At 39.6% G+C, this 18619-nt stretch overlaps 1 protein-coding gene across 3 annotated transcripts; it reads left to right on the top strand.

The window, feature by feature from the left end:
- Nucleotides 1-906: 906 nt before the first annotated feature.
- Nucleotides 907-16828, top strand: cpt1ab (carnitine palmitoyltransferase 1Ab (liver)). 3 transcript variants are annotated; one of them, XM_026312281.1, is made up of 19 exons: nt 907-1040; nt 4178-4342; nt 4901-5043; nt 5923-6094; nt 6319-6420; nt 6896-7033; nt 7194-7271; nt 8483-8590; nt 9813-9897; nt 11460-11655; nt 11925-12113; nt 12220-12325; nt 12658-12771; nt 13065-13229; nt 13951-14082; nt 14199-14351; nt 15140-15253; nt 15437-15529; nt 15626-16828. In XM_026312281.1, exons 2-19 carry the CDS (start codon nt 4202-4204, stop codon nt 15707-15709), a joined length of 2313 nt encoding a protein of 770 aa, XP_026168066.1. In that variant the 5' UTR covers nt 907-1040; nt 4178-4201; the 3' UTR covers nt 15710-16828. The 3 variants fall into 3 exon arrangements, with proteins under 3 accessions (XP_026168066.1, XP_026168064.1, XP_026168065.1); XM_026312279.1 differs by lacking the exon at nt 9813-9897 and adding an exon at nt 9240-9327; XM_026312280.1 differs by lacking the exon at nt 9813-9897 and adding an exon at nt 9240-9327 and having other exon boundaries at nt 919-1036.
- The last annotated feature ends 1791 nt before the right edge of the window (nt 16829-18619 follow it).

The raw sequence follows: 18619 nt of genomic DNA, 5'->3' as shown, positions 1-18619 counted from the left end.
GTGGCCGGCATACTGTACAGAAATATCTATGCTGAGTATAAACTGGAAATCCCAAGATCAAAGTGGGAAACGCCCCAGGACATGGTTGAGAACAACCAGCCTAAGATCCTGTGGAACTTCCAGATACAGACTGACAAAATGGTAACATAGTAGTCTTGGACAAACAATAATGTAGTGATATATGTAGCAAGTGATAGCAACATCAGAGAGAAGGCATATGAGAAAATTGAGAAATACCAAGGGCTGAAAGAAGAGCTAGAAAAGATGTGGAAGGTGAAGGCAACTGTGGCCCCTGTGGTAATCGCTACTCTCAGGGCTGTGACCCTCAAACTGGGAGAGTGGCTCCACCAGATCCAAGGAACAACATCTGAACTTTCTGTCCAGAAGAGCACAGTGTCTCACAAGGACATTTAGATGGATGGATGGATGGATGGATGGATGGATGGATGGATAGATAATGTGTGTTACAAATGTGTTACTGATATCATAGTGTAACCATGTCCTGTCCCCTACATTATCAGTGTATTTCAACCAAACCGCTGAAGAAAACTGTTTTGTTTCAGGACTGTTTTCATGCTGTTGCATAGCGTATGTGCTGTTGTTATTGAATTCACAACCTGTTTCTCACAAAGTGTACTGAACCTTGACCTTTGGACTCTGAACCAGTGTTGATGTAATGAAGTTATCATATTTGTTTATATTTGTGTAATTGTTCTTAACATTGCCCATCCGCTGTGTAACAACAACTCTGAATACATAGTATACTGGTAATTGCTGGGGTCTGTGATGCCTTTTCCAGTGTCATATCTTTCCCTCGGTTTGTCTGTGGTCAGACACACCCCTTGCAATACCACAAGAGACCTGGGGCGGCGCTGTGAAAGACCAATGACCAATGACGTAGGAAAACGGGGGCCGGGCCGGCAGTGTGGCAGTGTATACAAGTCTGCGCTTCCATTCATGCAGTGTGTATAGCAGTCCTCGCCGACAGCCAGGCCCTGTCACATCCTCTTCAAAACAGAAAGCTCCGATAGAAAGGGTCGGTGAGTAATAATGTCTTTTCACTGTGTGACTCCGCGGTTTTGACTCACCCGCTTGCAGTTTAGCAGGAGCTGTGCAAATATGGCTGCAGGTTTTTTGGGGGAAAAAAACTCGACAAGCTAAAAACAACAACAAAAAAACTATGAGAACTGTATTTACTTCTGCGCATTTATCCTTACTATGAGTGCGTTGCATTTCCTTGTTAGCGCAGTGCGTAGAGCTGTGTGTCTACATGACGTACAGAAATCTTTCTTGCCTTCGCACTGACATGACCGAGACAGTATGTGAGCTGCTTTGTCCTGTAGCGCTCAGAAATCAAGTTTACAGGAAAATCATATGAAATCTAATGAAAGTCAAAAAAATAATCTCGCCATGTTGCACCCACAATCCCAAAGTCTTGTTTTTTTTTTTTTAAAAAAAGCAGGTTATGAAAACATGTTGAAGAGGCCTCCGGGGAATGTCTGCATTAAATATCTCACCTGTTGTTTCTTCTCTTGTTCAGGGTAGATGTTGAACTATCTGGGCAGGAACCAGATTATCCTTCCTGCTTGGTGTACATAACATCAACGTAGTCAAAAGTCCAAGTAGAGGTCATTCATTGACAACCACCTAACGGCCCTATGAAAATACATACTCTACTCTAATAGTTAGTAATAATTTAATGCAGTGTTAGGTCTGTACCCAGCAGTGGCCTGTGATCTGTGAAATCTTTAAAAATGTGTGTAACCTAAATGTCACCTGCCAGTGAAGGTCACTAAAGCCCGGTCTGTCAGTGGCCTTCCTGTGAGAGCATCATACAGGTAGAGATAACCCGCTTTGTTTATTGGCATGTGGCTAAAAACGCAGGATACTTTGATAAATAAAAGGTTTATTGCACATTGCGGCTCCACTTCACACAGACCACGTGGGCGGGATACTTGATCTAACACCAGACAAATGTAACCCACATATGAGCTGGGTCATGTTTGTGTGATGTCGAAGCGTTTAGCAGAAACGACCCGTCGGGAAAAGGTTTTATGATGATTTTATGATGATGGTTTTGGGGTGACGGTGCAGGTACACAACGTTAAGTGCATGAACACCGGGGGGGGGGGGGGGGGGTTGGTTGGCTGGTTGGTTGGTTAATTGACGTTAGGCTGGGTTTTGCTGTGAAAACAAGAAAATGGACAAATGCGGATTATTCTGTGTCCAAAACGAAGAAAATGTGTTTTGTGTGGTATCGTAACCACAATGGGATGTGCCTGCTGACACAGGAGCAGTTGTAAATACTACGCTGCCAGTTTAACCCGGTATCTAAGCGGCGCAGCGCTGCGACCTTTCCCCTAGTTTCTGCAGCACAGGGTGGATCATGTGATGCTGGAAAGTAGCTGGGGGAAGGGACTGGCTGCAGAAAACACACTGCTCTGTGGATGCTGCTCCCTTTCGGAGGGTTGAAAAACGTAGAAACGACGCGTCCTGGTTTCAAAGTGCCCTTGTTGAATGAAATAAAGGTGGACTCTGCAAAGAAAGTATCGCCTTTCAGAAAGAAATGGTACTTTGCAGGAGAAACCTTGCTGATTTCTTGGGGGGGGGGGGGGGGAAGCAAACCCGTGAAAGTCCAAGTAGCAGACTTACAATACGTGCAATCCACGGTTAATACAAGAAATTTCCAGTCGCTTTGGGCAATTATATTTATATAATTACACACAGCTGTTTATTGTAAATCCATCAAGGATATTATTCTGTCGTCTACAGCTTGTCAGGGTCATCCATGTATCATCTAAAACATATAATGGGTTTAATTTACCCATGCATAAGAAATATTTAAAGCTAAAATTCCTTACATAGCAAGGACCTTTGCAATGTTAAACACCGACTGCACAAAGCCAGGTGAGAAATCTGTAATATTGTTACAGTAATCACTGACAAATGCCCTGTAATCAGTTTTATTTCTCAGAGCTCCTTGTGGTGAGAAGGGTTTGCCCTCACACTAATGTTCTTATTTCCAGTGTTACATCTCATTTAAAAAATGTGTCTGTTTAAACATGTAGTAGCTCAGTCACTGTTAAAGTTTCATCGGTCATAGTTTAGCACATTAGTTCTCCTGTAGTAAAGGAAGACACCTCACCTGCCTAACCTGTTCAGACATAGTGTCACCTACTTCTTATTTGGTGTCAGTTTAACAAAACCAGTTTTGTTGATTTTCCCCCTAATTACTAAATTAGGTGCGAAAAACCAAAATAAAAAAATATAATAACCTGCGTATGAAGTTGATTTATCTCCTTTAATTTTGCTATTTCCCCAAAAAGCAAATACAGCTTTTGCTAAGTATTTTTAAATCCAGTAACACAGTAAAATGTAGTCGGGTGCTTAGGTTTACTCTTTTAGGGTGTCTGATGTACTGTATCTTTCTGGAAGGGACACACACAGCAGGTATCTGTCTCAGACTTAGTCAAATACTTGTGCTCCAGCTGTGTTCTTGACTGAAAGCAAAACCTCACTCTGGGTCTGAGACAGTGTGAAGATAGTGTTACACTGCAAACCAGACCAGGATGATACACAGCATCAAATGCTGCCTTCTGACCAGTTTTTAACTAAAGTAACAAAGGAGGACTAGTAAACAGGGATAACATGCTCTTTGAGCACATATATTATCTTCTTTTAGCTGTCGAACTTTTTCGAATTTTTTTTAAAGGTATGAGTAAGCATGTACTTATCCATCTTACGCTGTTAACTCTACCCCGGTTTTCAATATCCGATAAGAATCCTTTCTCACTCAAAGACTTCTGCCGATTTAAGCTTGGAAACTTAGGTAACATGCAGTGTTGTTGAGGAATCGAAGACTATTGATTACAATGAACTGTGACAGCTGCTGGTCTGTATGAAAGATTATTCCGTTTTGCCTCACAGCAGTTCTAACAACCCCATCCACATATCAGGGTGTGATGGGTTTGCATGGATTTTTGAAGGTCTCTGACCATTGTTGAGGTAGTATCAACATCAGACTAACATTTTGATGTGTTTACCAGACAGTAATGACAACAACATGATCATTAAGTGAGAAAAGATTCTAGGTGCAATAATTATCTGAGTGTGTCAGTGTTTTTTGCCTCTACCTTTTCTCTTCACTCTAATTATCAACTACTTTTCTATCCCTCAGTGACCCTGTACTGTAGTAGCCACTATGGCAGAAGCACACCAAGCAGTGGCCTTCCAGTTCACCGTCACACCTGATGGCATAGATCTACACCTGTGCCACGAGGCTCTGCGCCAGGTGTATCTCTCTGGCCTTCACTCATGGAAGAAAAGGTTCATTCGTTTCAAGGTAAGAGTCGTTACACATATGGGAGAGCAAAGTCCAGAGGGTTTCTTTACAGCATGAGGCCACAGCTTGATGAACTTTGACTAAGTCGCTCTTTGTTGTGGTATTGGTATCTCACAACAGTTTGTTCATTTATGTTCCCAGTAAATAATAATATAAATAAATTGTTCATAATCAGCATCATAACAGCCCTGTTGACGCTATGTTTTTTTTGACTGATTGCAATGAATGACTCACTCGTTACATTAACTCACTCGTAGAAAGTCACCTACTTTCATGCAAACAGTGACAGTTTGCAGTCTGTACCTTGTGTCCTATCGCCTTTGGCCTAGTTGTCTGTTTACACACAGTCATATGACTCATGTAAACCCAAAGACCTGCTGACATTTCCACACATTCCTCTTAATTTTTTTTTTTGGCATTACTAATTAATAATATAACAGACCCTTTAAAACATTAAAATAATTGATTTTTTAAAATTTTTTTATTGTAAACTATACCCCAAGAGATCCTTGGCTTTCTGCCACCTTTGTAATCCTCCATTTATTTACGTTTCGACAGAATGGGATAATGACCGGTGTGTACCCAGGGAGCCCTGCTGGGTTTATGGTAGTGGTTGTGTCCTACATGTCCTACAATCAATACAAACAGCTAGATCCCTCTCTGGGATTGATTGCCAAGTTGGGCCAACACATCCCCATCAGGTAAGACAACAGTGTCATTGGTCTCATAAAAAATATGGAACATGGTTGTATTAAAGTCTATATAAAACCACCTTACTATTTGTTCACACTTTGGTATAGCGGTAGATTGGTAGACATTGCTCAAAAGCCTGTTGTCTCTAGCACCCTAGCAATAGCGAGTAGTGACATATTGTAAAGTCGTTCATTCGTTTTCTGCTGGTCACATTTTGCTCAAAGTTTTCTACAACACCTCATTTGAATGTTTGCTAAAATCCTAATGTTGTGCAAACACTCTGACCATAAAAGTCTTTATGTATGCTTCTTTAAAGTTAAGGACATTTGTTATGACAATGTTAATGTCAGAAATGTCTTAAATTTTATAGTAAAAATACATATGTTATAAATTAGAATATGTGTTCATTTAAAAGTTAAATACAGATAAAAGCAGTAACAGTACCACAGTAACACAATAATTAAGGCTTAGGTTAGTGTGTGTGTTTTAATCCTGTCAAGATGAATGCCATTCTTTTTTTTGTTTTGTTTTTTTTTAAGTGACTTTGACTTTTGACCAGGGCTAAGTGTGGCAGCTGCTACATGACATTCACAGGCCAATGTTTCCATTGTGGTGTTGTAGTACACACTCAAATGGCTTTAAAATTGGATAGCCTATATTGTTTCCCTTATGTACCCACAAAATCAGCTAATCATTCTTGCTTCTTCAAGCTAAAAAAATGTATCAATCGCAATTATATTTCAGTCACTCTAATGTTATTTAATATTATTTCTTACATGGGAAAGACTCATCTATACCTTGGTGTCCACCGAGCTGTTTTTTTTAGCTCTGTCTTTGTCCTTGCCTCAAACCTTTGTCTTCTCTTATTTCTGTTTCTCTGTCCACAGCCAATACATGTCCACAAACAGCCAGAGTATAGTTGGAGGAGTTCTGGTGGGCACAGGCCTGTGGGTCACCATAATCATGATCATGAGGAATGTCCTGAAGTGTTTGTTGTCATGGCATGGCTGGATGCAGGCGCGTCATGGCTCCGTGTCCTGGTCCACTCATGTGTGGATGGTGAGAGAATAAATGTGCAATCAAAAAGTCCGAATTCAAATTATACCGTGTCCTGTTGAGAGATGTGACTGTTGCGTTAAACATATGCTATTTTTAATTTAAATGAAGGGTTATGTGTTTCTACTTTGTTTCATACTTATTTAGGTGATTTTTTTTTTTTTTTTTTTTTTTTTTTTTTAAATTGTCTTTGACCTCTGCCCTCTCCTTTATTTGTTCTTGTCCAGATTCTAGTGAAGATATTCTCGGGTAGGAAGCCAATGCTCTACAGTTTCCAGAACTCCCTGCCACGGCTACCTGTTCCCTCCATCAAGGACACCTGCAGAAGGGTAATTTCCTCTTCTCAAGTCTGGACCCGTACATTAATTGTTTATAATGGTCCTAGCTATATTGGAGTAAATCTAATACTGTTGCATTGCTTCTATATTATCTCTCTGTCTTGCAAAACAGTCAGACTCTGTTTGTGTAGGTGTGTTTGTCCTTGTGACCTAAAGGTAAATTTAAAAAAAGTGTTTATAAGTGACATCTGCTAACATCGGTGTTTCACTGGGACTCCAATAAGAATTTTATAGTCTGGCCATCTGAATATGCAGTACAAAAAAAAGCAGTATAGGTTTTCATTTGTGCCCATTCACACATTTCCTCACATTATCTTTGTCCTTTGACCATGTTGGCCAAGCAGAACCATTAAACTACCACCTGTCAGTGGAGAGAATACATGAGTTTTTTCTGTGCCCATCTACTCACCTGTTGTTTCAAACTGATTAGCTTTTGCTTCATTCTTTGTAACTTGTAACTTAATAGTACCTGGAGTCAGTGCGTCCACTGATGGATGATGAGCAGTATGAACGGATGAAGGGCTTGACTGAAGACTTTAAGAAGAACCTGGGACCCAGACTGCAGTGGTACCTCAAACTGAAGTCTTGGTGGGCCTCCAACTATGTGAGTTTGAAAGAATTCCTCTCCTTTTCCTTCTCTCCCTCTTCTTCAGCTCTTTTATTACAATTTCAAATGCTGTCACAGCTGTAGCACAGGAGAAGCAGTTTGTCTAATAACTCCACACTGTGTTTCTCTCTCCTGCCCCCCTCTTTGTGTGGCACAGGTCAGTGACTGGTGGGAAGAATACATTTACCTTAGAGGTCGGGCACCCATCATGGTCAACAGCAACTATTATGCCATGGTAAGACCAGTTTTCTACCGGCTATTCTTCTTGCAGACAGTGGCTCAGCCTATTGTTGAAGGATTAAGCAACATTATAGTCCATGTAGGTTGATTATCCGAAGGTATGTGCATTGGTTGTTTTTCTGGTAACACCAAATTCATTTCAGGACTACTACTGTTATGTCAGTGTGACTTTTTGGAGCACTGTCAACTAAAACATGGTTGTGGAAAATTGGGTTATATACAAAAGTAGAAAAAAATGTAACAGAAGGTCATCAGTATGAATTGATTGGTGAATTGTATCTAGATTATGGAAGTACACTCATAGCTTCTACCTACAACAAAATTACTCACCTTTCTTCCTGCAACTTTGCACTGTCTGCCGTCTGATGACAACTTATTGTTTTGCCTTCTACATTTTATCAGTACTCTAATATCTTCCATGATAGTCATGCACAGCTGGAGGGAAGGTTTCTCTTTATTTCTCTTTATGTAAGATAAGGATGCACCCTTAGCAGCTTATATCCCACACAGTAAAGACATAACTGCAGTCCTACATTCTACACCAACTCGGATGGCAAGCCTACAATTACTATGTTACAGTATGTCTTTAATTAGTGGACAGATTGATGGCTCCAAATCTGTGTCAAATTTGTGACCATGGACACAGTAAATTCCAGAGGATAACTGTCCACCACTGAGGTTGTGGTGGGGACTGAAATCCACAGCTCCCTCTGTATGAATTGCCTTCAGTGGATGTAGACTGTTACTACAGCAGGTAAGACATGGGTGACTTGTTCTGGAGACACAGTACTATGGATCTGTTTTTCTCTATCAAGCAGATAGCAGAACACTCATTTATCGAAAACCCTAAAAATGTCTGTTTTGCTGTGTGGACAAAATGCATTTGTGCTCCAAAGGCTACATTACAAATCACTGGTGTCAAATGAGGCAGAAGTGGTGTTGGGGTCAGTGGGAAAACACATGCATGTTAGAAATAGCAAATCATGATTGCTGCTGTATGTATGCTTCCAACCCTACACCAAAATAACAGACTTTGTAGATGGATCACCAAGTAACACTTTTTGGGAGCTCCTTTGTTTGCATTTACAAGTCACCTCTTATGCCCTTGTGTTTTTTAAAGCAGTGTAACATGGCGATAAATGTGTTGGATGATTTAAATAATTATTGGCAGATTTATTGATTTTAATACTATTATCATTTTTCTAGGATTTCCTGTATGTGTTCCCCACATCCAACCAGGCTGCCAGGGCAGGTAATACCATCCATGCCATCATGCTGTACAGGAGAAAACTGGACAGAGCCCAGATCAAACCAGTGAGTATAACATTCTCATCCTGTTTTAGTACTAAACAATTTGTTGAACTCTGGTCAGTCTACAAATGTTATTAAAAAACATTAGTACATATTTGACCATATGAAGTCAATGTGCATGTTTAACTTTCTGATTTACAATTTATTGATTTACAACCTTTGTCTTAGTGTGCCACTTTTAAGTTCATAATGTCAGCTGCTTATCTGTCAAAACCTTTATATAAGTTTATTGTCCACAATCTCACCAGAAATTGTGTCAATACTTGATATTGGCCTGAGTTCCCTGTGACTAACTGACTTTGGAATGAGTCATGCTGAGCTTTTTCCTTGTTTTGATGGACTATGATTACCAGCAAAGTGTGATCACAAGCATTTCCTGAAGGCTAAGTGTATAAGGCCTAATGAATGCTGATGATTTTTAATGTAGTGTTATGTTTTCCTGCCCCTGCCAGTCCTGTTCCTTCATAAGCATGCATGAAACCTAAGTGCAGATGCATTCTACAACATGTATAGAATGACACTGATCTCTTGCAAATGCTCATTGTATACATATGTACAAACACCAATGCATGAGCCTGCTCTGTTACAGACTCACACTCAGTTGTCTCTGTTTTATTGTTTTGTCCCTTCGTTGTGCCGGATGCCGCGTTAGATATACTTGCTGGCGAACAAGGTTCCTCTGTGTTCGGCTCAGTGGGAGCGGATGTTTAACACCACCCGCATCCCTGGTTTGGAGACAGGTAAGAGGAGGGCACACTTCCGCCGTGCTCTCTGACCCCCTACCTTGTGACCCTAGCCACCCACTGCGGCAACATCCATTGGAAACCCTGACTCCTAGACTCATTCTCAACAGCACAGCCCTGAAACAATCTTTCATTTCATAGGTAAAAAGAAATTATTCAATTTCAGTGTCATACCTAAATATCTTAAGTATCTGCAGTTTAGTAGAAATCCTCCTGTTACTTCAGGGCTTTGCTGGTGGCTTTGAGATAGCAGGCCACTGGTTTCTGGACTCTGCTCATGTCTCCTTCCCTGACAGCTTTCTGAGGTCTCTGCTGTTCCTCAAGACTGCTTTTCAGACCAGTCGTCATTGGTCCCCCTCCATTTCATTCATGCTCCTGTCTCCCTATATGTTTGTGTGTGTGTGTGTGTGTCTTCTCCCTTGGGATTTTCGTAAATTAGTTTGCCATCTCTGTATGTTTGACTCTTCCCTTTTGCTTTTCAGCTCATGCTCCTACATACTATTCCCATGTGCTCAGCCCAATACGAGCGTATGTTCAACACCAGTCGTGTCCCAGGTGTAGACACAGGTAGAGTCTTTAGCAGTGCCGTCTCCTCCACACTACTCCTATTGTACACCTGCTGTTTGGGACATATAGAGTCCATATGTTTTGAATTGGAAATAATCTGACCTTGAATTGTCAGTGCATGTGAGCTGGTCTATGCACATGTCAAGGACTAATTTGCATGTGATTGAAATATAATGTGTGAATTTGAGAAGGTCAAACAGTGGTATGGTTAAGGTAAGACCTGGAAACCACAGTGCTGATGTTCCGTGATATTATGGATTGATAAGTATTCATTCTAGTTGAATACATGTTCAGTGTTAGATATTTAACTACTTTGGATAGCATTAGATATTAAAAAATGACCTATACTCCTGGATCAAGCTCATGGACATGCATTATCTACAAATTTAAAGTTCTGCAGCTTTCATGATATTTGTGTTGACTTTAGCAAGAATTTTGTTGCAACTTCGATAGTCCACATGCAACCTAAAGCTTGAAGCCTCAGGCCAAAGACCTTAGAGCTGTGATGGTAGTTTAAAAGTAAAACAAAATGTGTACATTATTGTACAACAGCCAGGCAGATTCCTCTAATTGTTCTGACTGTAGAAGAATTTCATTATAACCCATTTTAGACTAATTAGAATGCATAAGAAAGAGCATTCAGATTCAGTTTTACATAATTAATTACTTTTGAATTAGAGATATGATTTACAGATTTGCACTGCTAAATAAAACGGATTTTTAGTGTGCAAAGATACTTCATTAAAAATGACCTGAAAATGAAAAATCAGTTCTTAGTAGCCAGTCCCTATATTCATATTGTCTTTGCTGGAGGTATCCTTACTATAAGAGGAAGTGCAGCAGGCTAAGTATGATATGAGGTTGTTGTTGTTTTTGTCTAAGCGTCTTCTCCCTTGTCTTGCCTGTAACAAAGACAATCCTTGTTTGAGCTCAGCATTACCAAAACAATAGCATAAATTGGTTCAAAGATGGAAAAGGTGTCTTTGAATTGTTTGTTTAAATGTTTTTTTTGGTTGTGCTGTTCAAACAAACGTTTGCCTCAGTTCATTGTGTACCAAACCACTGTGCTGTTCCCAGTTTACTTTCCCTTTTCATCTGACTTTCTGCACGTCCCAAGCTAATGTAGTTTTTGAACTGAATAATCCCACCCATCACATGCTATCATGTTGAATTTTTTTTTTTTTGCTCTTCCACTGAATAGAATTTAACAATGTTCATACAATGAAAGAACCAGTCCTAAATGGTATTTGCAGTTTGACTGGTATTGTGGGTATCACATTATTTGTCACCATTGGGGCCAAGAAGTAGTTGCTAATGGCTCATGTGCTCCCAGCAGTGAAATGCTGTGACATTCATATTTCACTCAAACTGCTGCCTTCTTTATTTTGTTAAAATAAACGTATGGGCAAGAGCAACATTTAAATTGTCTGCAGTTGAGAGTTATAAGTTGCACCAACACATACACACACAAATCTACTCTCCCTGACACCATCCTCAACACTTCAGTTTTCTTTTCCACTGTTGTTTGTCTTCTCGCCGTACAATCACGTCCTCTCTTCCAGACACCATTCAGCACGTGAACGAGAGCAAACACATTGCTGTGTACCATAAGGGCCGTTTCTTCAAGGTGTGGATGTTTTATGACGGGCGGCTGCTGTTGCCTCGGGAAATAGAGCAGCAGATGCAGAGGATTCTAGCAGATGAGTCTGAGCCCCTGCCAGGAGAGGAGAGACTGGCTGCACTTACTGCAGGGGACAGGTGGGTGGCAGTACAGAGTGAGCTGTGGCCAGTCCTGATGAGGCCACAGTATTGCAATGATATGTAGCCCCACTTTTCTCTCATTATGTGCAACTTGTATACAGTGGTTCCCCTGCCATTAACAATGCAGTATTTAAACCTTTTTAGCTTACTGACTCAGGTCTGAAACAACTGTAACATAACAAAAACAAGTTCACACAATTACTGATTTCCTGTTCTTTTTACAACATAATGTAATGGCAGATTTTCTGCTTTTTAACATCATGTAGGACTCCATGGGCAAAGGCCCGTGAAACCTACTTCAGCCGTGGCAAAAACAAACAGTCCCTGGATGCCATAGAGAAGGCAGCCTTCTTTGTCACCCTTGATGACACCGAGCAGGGCTACGATGCAAAGAATCCAGTCAAGTCGCTGGACCGTTACGCCAAGTCCGTACTCCATGGAAAGTGCTATGACAGGTGGAACAGATACACTTGATATATTTTGTTGGTAATTATCAAAGAGTGTGTGCCACACGTTCATGTGTAAATAAAGCTATTAAATATTTGTTCCATATTTGTTCAGGTGGTTTGACAAATCCTTTAACATGATAATTTTCAAGAATGGCACCATGGGCCTGAATGCAGAGCATTCCTGGGCAGATGCTCCAATTATTGGCCATCTGTGGGAGGTATGTCAGTCTAGTTTTTTTTTTTTTTTTTTTGCTAATTAATACCAATTTCTAAATATGTTACGCATTTATGAGTATAGTCATAAACCATTTTAGAATAATCATAATAATAATAATAGGTATTCTTTTTTGGTGTAGTATTATTCACAAAAGAAAAAAAAACCCCAAAAAAAATACTTCAACAAGCTAAATTAATTAAAATGGTCTCTTCCTGGCACAATGTTTATACTTTAAAGTTTACTTACTAAAGCTTTTCAGACAAACAATAAAGAGCAGTTTTAGCAGCTTTGTCTTCTGTTTAATCCATTGTTAAACCCGACTCTGTTTTACAGCATGTACTCTCCATGGATCCTAAGCTTGGATACACTGAGGATGATCATTGCAATGGGGATCCGCACCCCAACCTGCCAGGTCCTCAGAGGCTGCAGTGGGACATCCCTGCTGAGGTAAGGCTGCTGGAACATCTCTTATGGCTGGATTGTACCTGAGATGTGATATTCCTAAGCCTTGGCTTCCCTCTGCTGGTAGCTGTGCACAACTGTTAGTATTTTATCGCTTAATATATAATTGGATATTTGTGGATATGTAAACTCTAGGTGAATATTATTTGTAAGTTATAGGTTAGTTGGGTTAGTTGGCTGTAAGTCACTATCTATCTTGATAAAAATACTTTATTGTAAATATGTTGTGATCCCATGCTATATTTGCTTACTCTGACATACTCTGTCATTTGCTCTAGTGCCAGGAGACCATCGAGAGCTCTCTGACAGTGGCCAGGACTCTGGCAGATGATGTGGACTGTCACATTTTCCCCTTCACTGAATTTGGCAAGGGTCTGATTAAGAAGTGCCGCACCAGTCCTGATGCTTTTATCCAGATTGCCCTCCAGTTGGCCCATTACAGGGTTAGTGCGTTCCTCCCACTGGTTTCTCCTCAGAATTTTGTAACTTACTAATTCTTGTATGCTTTTATTTATTTGACATTTACTGGCCTTTATATTTTTTGCTTATATGTTTTAAATATAATGAATATACACTTGCAACTATTGAAATACTGTATGTGGGTTTTTGCAAGGGTTGAATTCCACATATTGTCACCTGTGTATGTTTGTGATTCAGAAGTGTGAGTATATTATGTTGCTGAAAAATACTGTTTTCATGATGTAAGGTTTAAAGAGTAACCTTTCAGGATAAAACTATCATATTTTCCAAATACAGAACACAGTCCACTCACATTACTGTCAAATTCCAGCAGGGGGCAGTCATGGCCTGCCAGCCAACATATCACTGTAGACTGTCAAACACAAACAATGAACAATTTAATCAAAATATTATTCAGCTGTATTTGTTGACTGTGTCTGGAGTCAACTGATAACACAAAAATGGGTCATTAAACACCAATGAAGTTGTTCCTAATCAGCATTAAGCTTTAGAGAATTCATTTCTATGGCTCTTAACTGCAGTTGAGGTATAGAATTGCAGTTTAAATATTGCATTTCATAGTTATTCAGTCAATCCCTTGTGTAAATGTTAACCCTCCAATTACATTTTTATTTTCTAATATCAACATGTATTAAGAAAGCTGTTGTGTGTCTCTATATGCTGGCTCATACTCTCACTCAAAAGGACAAAGGGAAGTTCTGCTTGACATACGAAGCCTCCATGACACGTTTGTTCCGTGAGGGCCGAACAGAAACTGTGCGCTCCTGCACCATGGAGGCCTGTGCCTTTGTTCGCTCCATGATCAGAGATGAAACGGTAAGAATAAACAGCAGCAACATGCCACACATCCAGCTACAATTTTAGTCTCTTATTATTAATCCAATATCATGCTCTTCAACTGTTTGTCATGTTTCACTTTCCTGTCCGTTCAGAGAGAAGAGCGCCTCAGGTTACTGAAACTGGCAGCAGAGAAGCACCAAAACATGTATCGTCTGGCTATGACAGGACAGGGCATCGATCGCCACCTTTTCTGTCTCTATGTGGTTTCCAAATACCTGGGAGAAGATTCACCCTTCCTCAAGGAGGTATGAGGCATTGTTCTGAGATTTGTGCTCTTGTAAATTACCTTCACCAAAGTATGTTGTCCATGTGAGTCAGCATAGACCCGGTCTTTTTGTGTTCTCCACCAAGTGCCTATGAATGCAGGAGATGAAAATTAGCGTTTTTGCCTGATGGTTTCCAAGATTTGGATCTCAGCTTTTTTTAAACCAAGCTGAATTTCTCTCTTAGAAGTAGCTGTACATTAAGTATACTGTTGAATTTACTAAAGGAAGATTAGTAAAGTAACTCCTGAACAAGGTGTAGGTGATTGTACTGGATTCCGTAAGTGAAGAGAAAAAGAAGTGATAAGTGAAGAAGAAAGTAATGTGAAAATTTTAAAGATGTTTTTTATAAGCTACTTATTAGAGTAAACATAAGGGGAATTATTCTGAACAGTTGTACTTCCGATGGAATTTTTTTATTTTAAAGCTGTTCAGGACACTGGCCCTTGAAGTTTACAGACACGTAAAATAGTTTCACAGATGGTTTCTTACAAACCAGTAAAAGTGAATTGAGTGTGCTTGTATGCTTCCAGTGTTATATTGTAACATATTGAGAAGTCATGTCAAACAATTCTGCCAAATAAAACTTTCTGCTTACATGTGACATGTTGCTGCGATAATATTAATTGCGTAACACATCAGTTCCCTCCTATTCTTACCATTTGCTTATTTAAAAAAAGGGTAGAAAAAATGTTACTTGGCTACTTGAGAACACAGCTATAATTTTAGTTTGACCGTTATCAGTTGAATTGTATTACGTGTGTGTTTAGGTCTTGTCTGAGCCATGGAGGCTTTCCACCAGTCAGACCCCGATGCAGCAGCTCGAGCTGTTTGACTTAGTCAGACACCCGGAATACGCATCCTCTGGAGGCGGGTTTGGTCCGGTGGGTTCTTCCTCAATTTTATCAGTGATTTTTAAAGAAAAAAGAGTGAAACCAGTTGTGCGGCTGAAAGACATGAATTGATGCAGGAATATCACGTCACACATGTACTTGTCAAAAACTCACTATTTGGATAAATATTTTGGGAATCATGAGGGAATGCTTGTCTTATTTTCTTTCCACAAGGTGGCTGATGATGGCTACGGTGTCTCTTACATCATTGTTGGTGAGAACCTCATCAACCTCCACATCTCCAGCAAATACTCAAGCCCAGAAACTGTAAGTTCACCTGTTTTTCTTGAATGCATACAAATTTTGATTATTCTGTGTCCACTATTTTAAAACCTCTCTCTCCATGTTTTTGTATAATTTTAGGACTCCCACCGTTTTGGTGCTAACATCAGACAGGCCATGCTGGACATGCTGGATCTTTTCCAGCTGAACAACAAAGCCAAGTGATTGCCCTGTGCATTGGTGCAAAAACATGAAGAGTCATTCTTAGCTAAACAAGTTTGTACAGAATCAGATGTTGGGTTTTGGGGTTATTTTTAAGTTAATTGATATTACAGGGTGACTGGAAGGTATTTGGAAACATTACTAGTAATCGATATGTTTGTGAGGCATTTATGTGTACTCTGTGTATACAAGGTAAGATTCAGTGGTACTGGGTACAAGTAGTGTACAGATCAAATTTTTTATCAACGGGAGTGTACGTATACGTTTGAGAGACCCAAAAATGTTAAAAGGGACAGAAGGGGAGGAGGAAATTACAGTCTCTGAAGTCTGAGATTAAGTCTGTACCGCCACAGTAGGAAACATTTCAGATAAAGGATTGTTCAGTAGCATCATCCAATCTTTAGATTTTAAGTTGAGAGATGGTGCAATATCTTCATCAGTTTTTGTCCTAATTTTTAAACAGCAGATGATATTGCTGTTTTTTTTTAATACTCCTAGTCTCTTCAGTTGCTGCACTTGAGTCATGTGCAACTTGCCAAAGCAGCTTGATGTTAAATGTCATCATCAAAATGCATGATGTGTGGTGTCATTTCAAAAGATTTAGTTTAAATACTGAGTCTGTAACAGTTATATCCAGAAATGGTATACCTAGTGGAGCTTGTAGCAGTAAATCTGCTGATCTATAACCACACACACAGACAAATAGCTCTTTGATCTGGAAAGAGACCCTGTGTCAGAGCGATTTTGGATACCAATACAGAAATCTTGCTGCTATCTAATCAATGGCTCTCTATTGCCTTTCTGACTCAACTGTACAATCGTTGTTCGTTCTTTTTAGCTGCTACGATTTTGTGATTTAGCAACAAAAAGCAGATCATGTTTATATCGTCATTTTCATACTCAGGTTTTGCTAACTTGGCCTAGTATTGTATGGTGATGGCTATAGTATTGCTAGATTAGTGCTAGAAGAAGCTGTAAGCAGTCCAATACTATGTGACCTTGATGAACTAGTGGAAGGGTGAAAACTGGGGGACTGGACTGGACTGGACTGGACAGGACAGGGCGTGAATCTTGGTTGAATTTGACACGGCCTGTAGCCAGCGATGACCCCCCCCCCCCCCCCCATTTCATATGTTTAAAAAAAAAAAGGTTAATTGTACCTAAAATATGTTGTGCACTCCATGACCAGCCCTTTAGTTCAAACTAACGTGTTCCTAACTACCTTGGTAGGCTCTTGTCAGATCAAGATGAAATGTAAATGTTTATGAGCAAACTGAAGTATCCAGTTACAGCATAATGGTGTTGCAGCTGTTGTTGCAAGTACAGAATCACTTCGTGGATTGTTCTCTCTGTGTTTAAGTAACTTGCAGAAGGGCTGTCATGTGTAGGAATCATTTTTATGTACATGTTGCCAGTTAATCATATTATTTATTTTTTCCATATTTTAACCATTTTATTCACATAAAAAACTGTTTAAAACATACATATTTAGCAGATGAAAGCAGCGAATTATAAGCACTAATTTAAAGCTTTGCTGATTTAAGAAGTGAAAAAGACAAAATAATACTTTTTTTTTATGTGGCACTTTTATCACAGACCCTTCACCAGTATGTTGTAGTTGTATTAATTTTTCTCTTAGTAGATCTCATGTTTACACTGTTGCATGGGTTTTGAAAATGAAGCTGTAAATGTTTGCCTAAATGGCAAGCAGCTGATATACCAAAAGTTTTAACAATAAACTGAATGTCAGACAGCTTTATCGCCACTGAGAATACCATCTATTTCTTTTCTCTTTATTCTCTTTTCACTTTTTCCAATAAATTTGCAGCTGGGGGAAGCACATTTGTCATTATCATTAATGCAAAACATGTGGATGACTGCGATCACCAAGGTGAACAAGTTTTGATTAAACCTGAAGCAATTGGTTGGTCAATAGATTAGTCTGTTGTCAGAAAACAGTTTTAATACCGGCTTTTCATGTGAAGACTTTTTCTTTTAGAATATTTTCCATCTTATATTTTGTAAGAAACTGAAGATGCCAAATTGGAATTTAGGAAATAGTGATGGGCTTTTAAAAATAATAGCCAGCGTGATCAATAATGAAAACAAGAGTAGCTGTAGTATGCACACTAGAATGACTTAAAGGTTCAATGCGCAATATTTAGATTGATCTGTTATCAGAAATATAGTATTCATTTTGTCATTAGTGTGTTGTCACTAGAAAATATCATTGCGTTTTTTAAATCTTAGAATAAGCCTTTTAAATCAACAAAGGGAGCAGGTCTCATTTCATGGAGGCAGCCATGTTGCACCGTCATGTTTCTAGAGTAGCCCAGAACAGACAAACCTAACACTGGCTCTAGACAGGGAATCACACTTTGTTATAAAGGTGACAGCCACCATATTCTCACTGACGTCTGAAAACCAAGGAGAGGGGTTTGATGGGTGTTCAGAAGGTTGCATTCTGCAGTGTCGACACTAGATGCTGCTGAATCATTCGTGTTTTACAAATTGCACCGTTAAAAAAATCATCAGTTGGCTGTCCAGTTTTGAGCGTTTAGCGTGGTGGTGTTCTAGCTCATTTAGGCCCTTTTAGCTGAGCTTAACCAATGAGGCTTTAGGAGAGAAATTTAAAATGGACTGAGTCGAGCATAAAGGTCGTGCATTTCACACCAGGATGATGGTTTAACCCTTGTTTTCATTTTATTTTGGGTTCTCAACCTTCAGCTGCATCAGAGGTTTACTTGTGGTTCTAATTATAGCTTTTCATAGTTCTGACTATTTGTAAACCTCCTGAAAGCTGTCTGGTGTGAAAATGAGATCTTTAATTCTTTAGCTCAATGTTTACTTAATTGAAAGGAAGCTGTGGCCTGCCATTGGACCAGGTGTTTGGGCTCAAGTGGATAGCACCAA

This window comes from Mastacembelus armatus, chromosome 6 (genome assembly GCF_900324485.2).
Source record: "Mastacembelus armatus chromosome 6, fMasArm1.2, whole genome shotgun sequence".
NCBI classification, from domain to species: Eukaryota; Metazoa; Chordata; class Actinopteri; order Synbranchiformes; family Mastacembelidae; genus Mastacembelus; species Mastacembelus armatus.
This window is presented reverse-complemented; position numbering and strand designations above follow the sequence as displayed.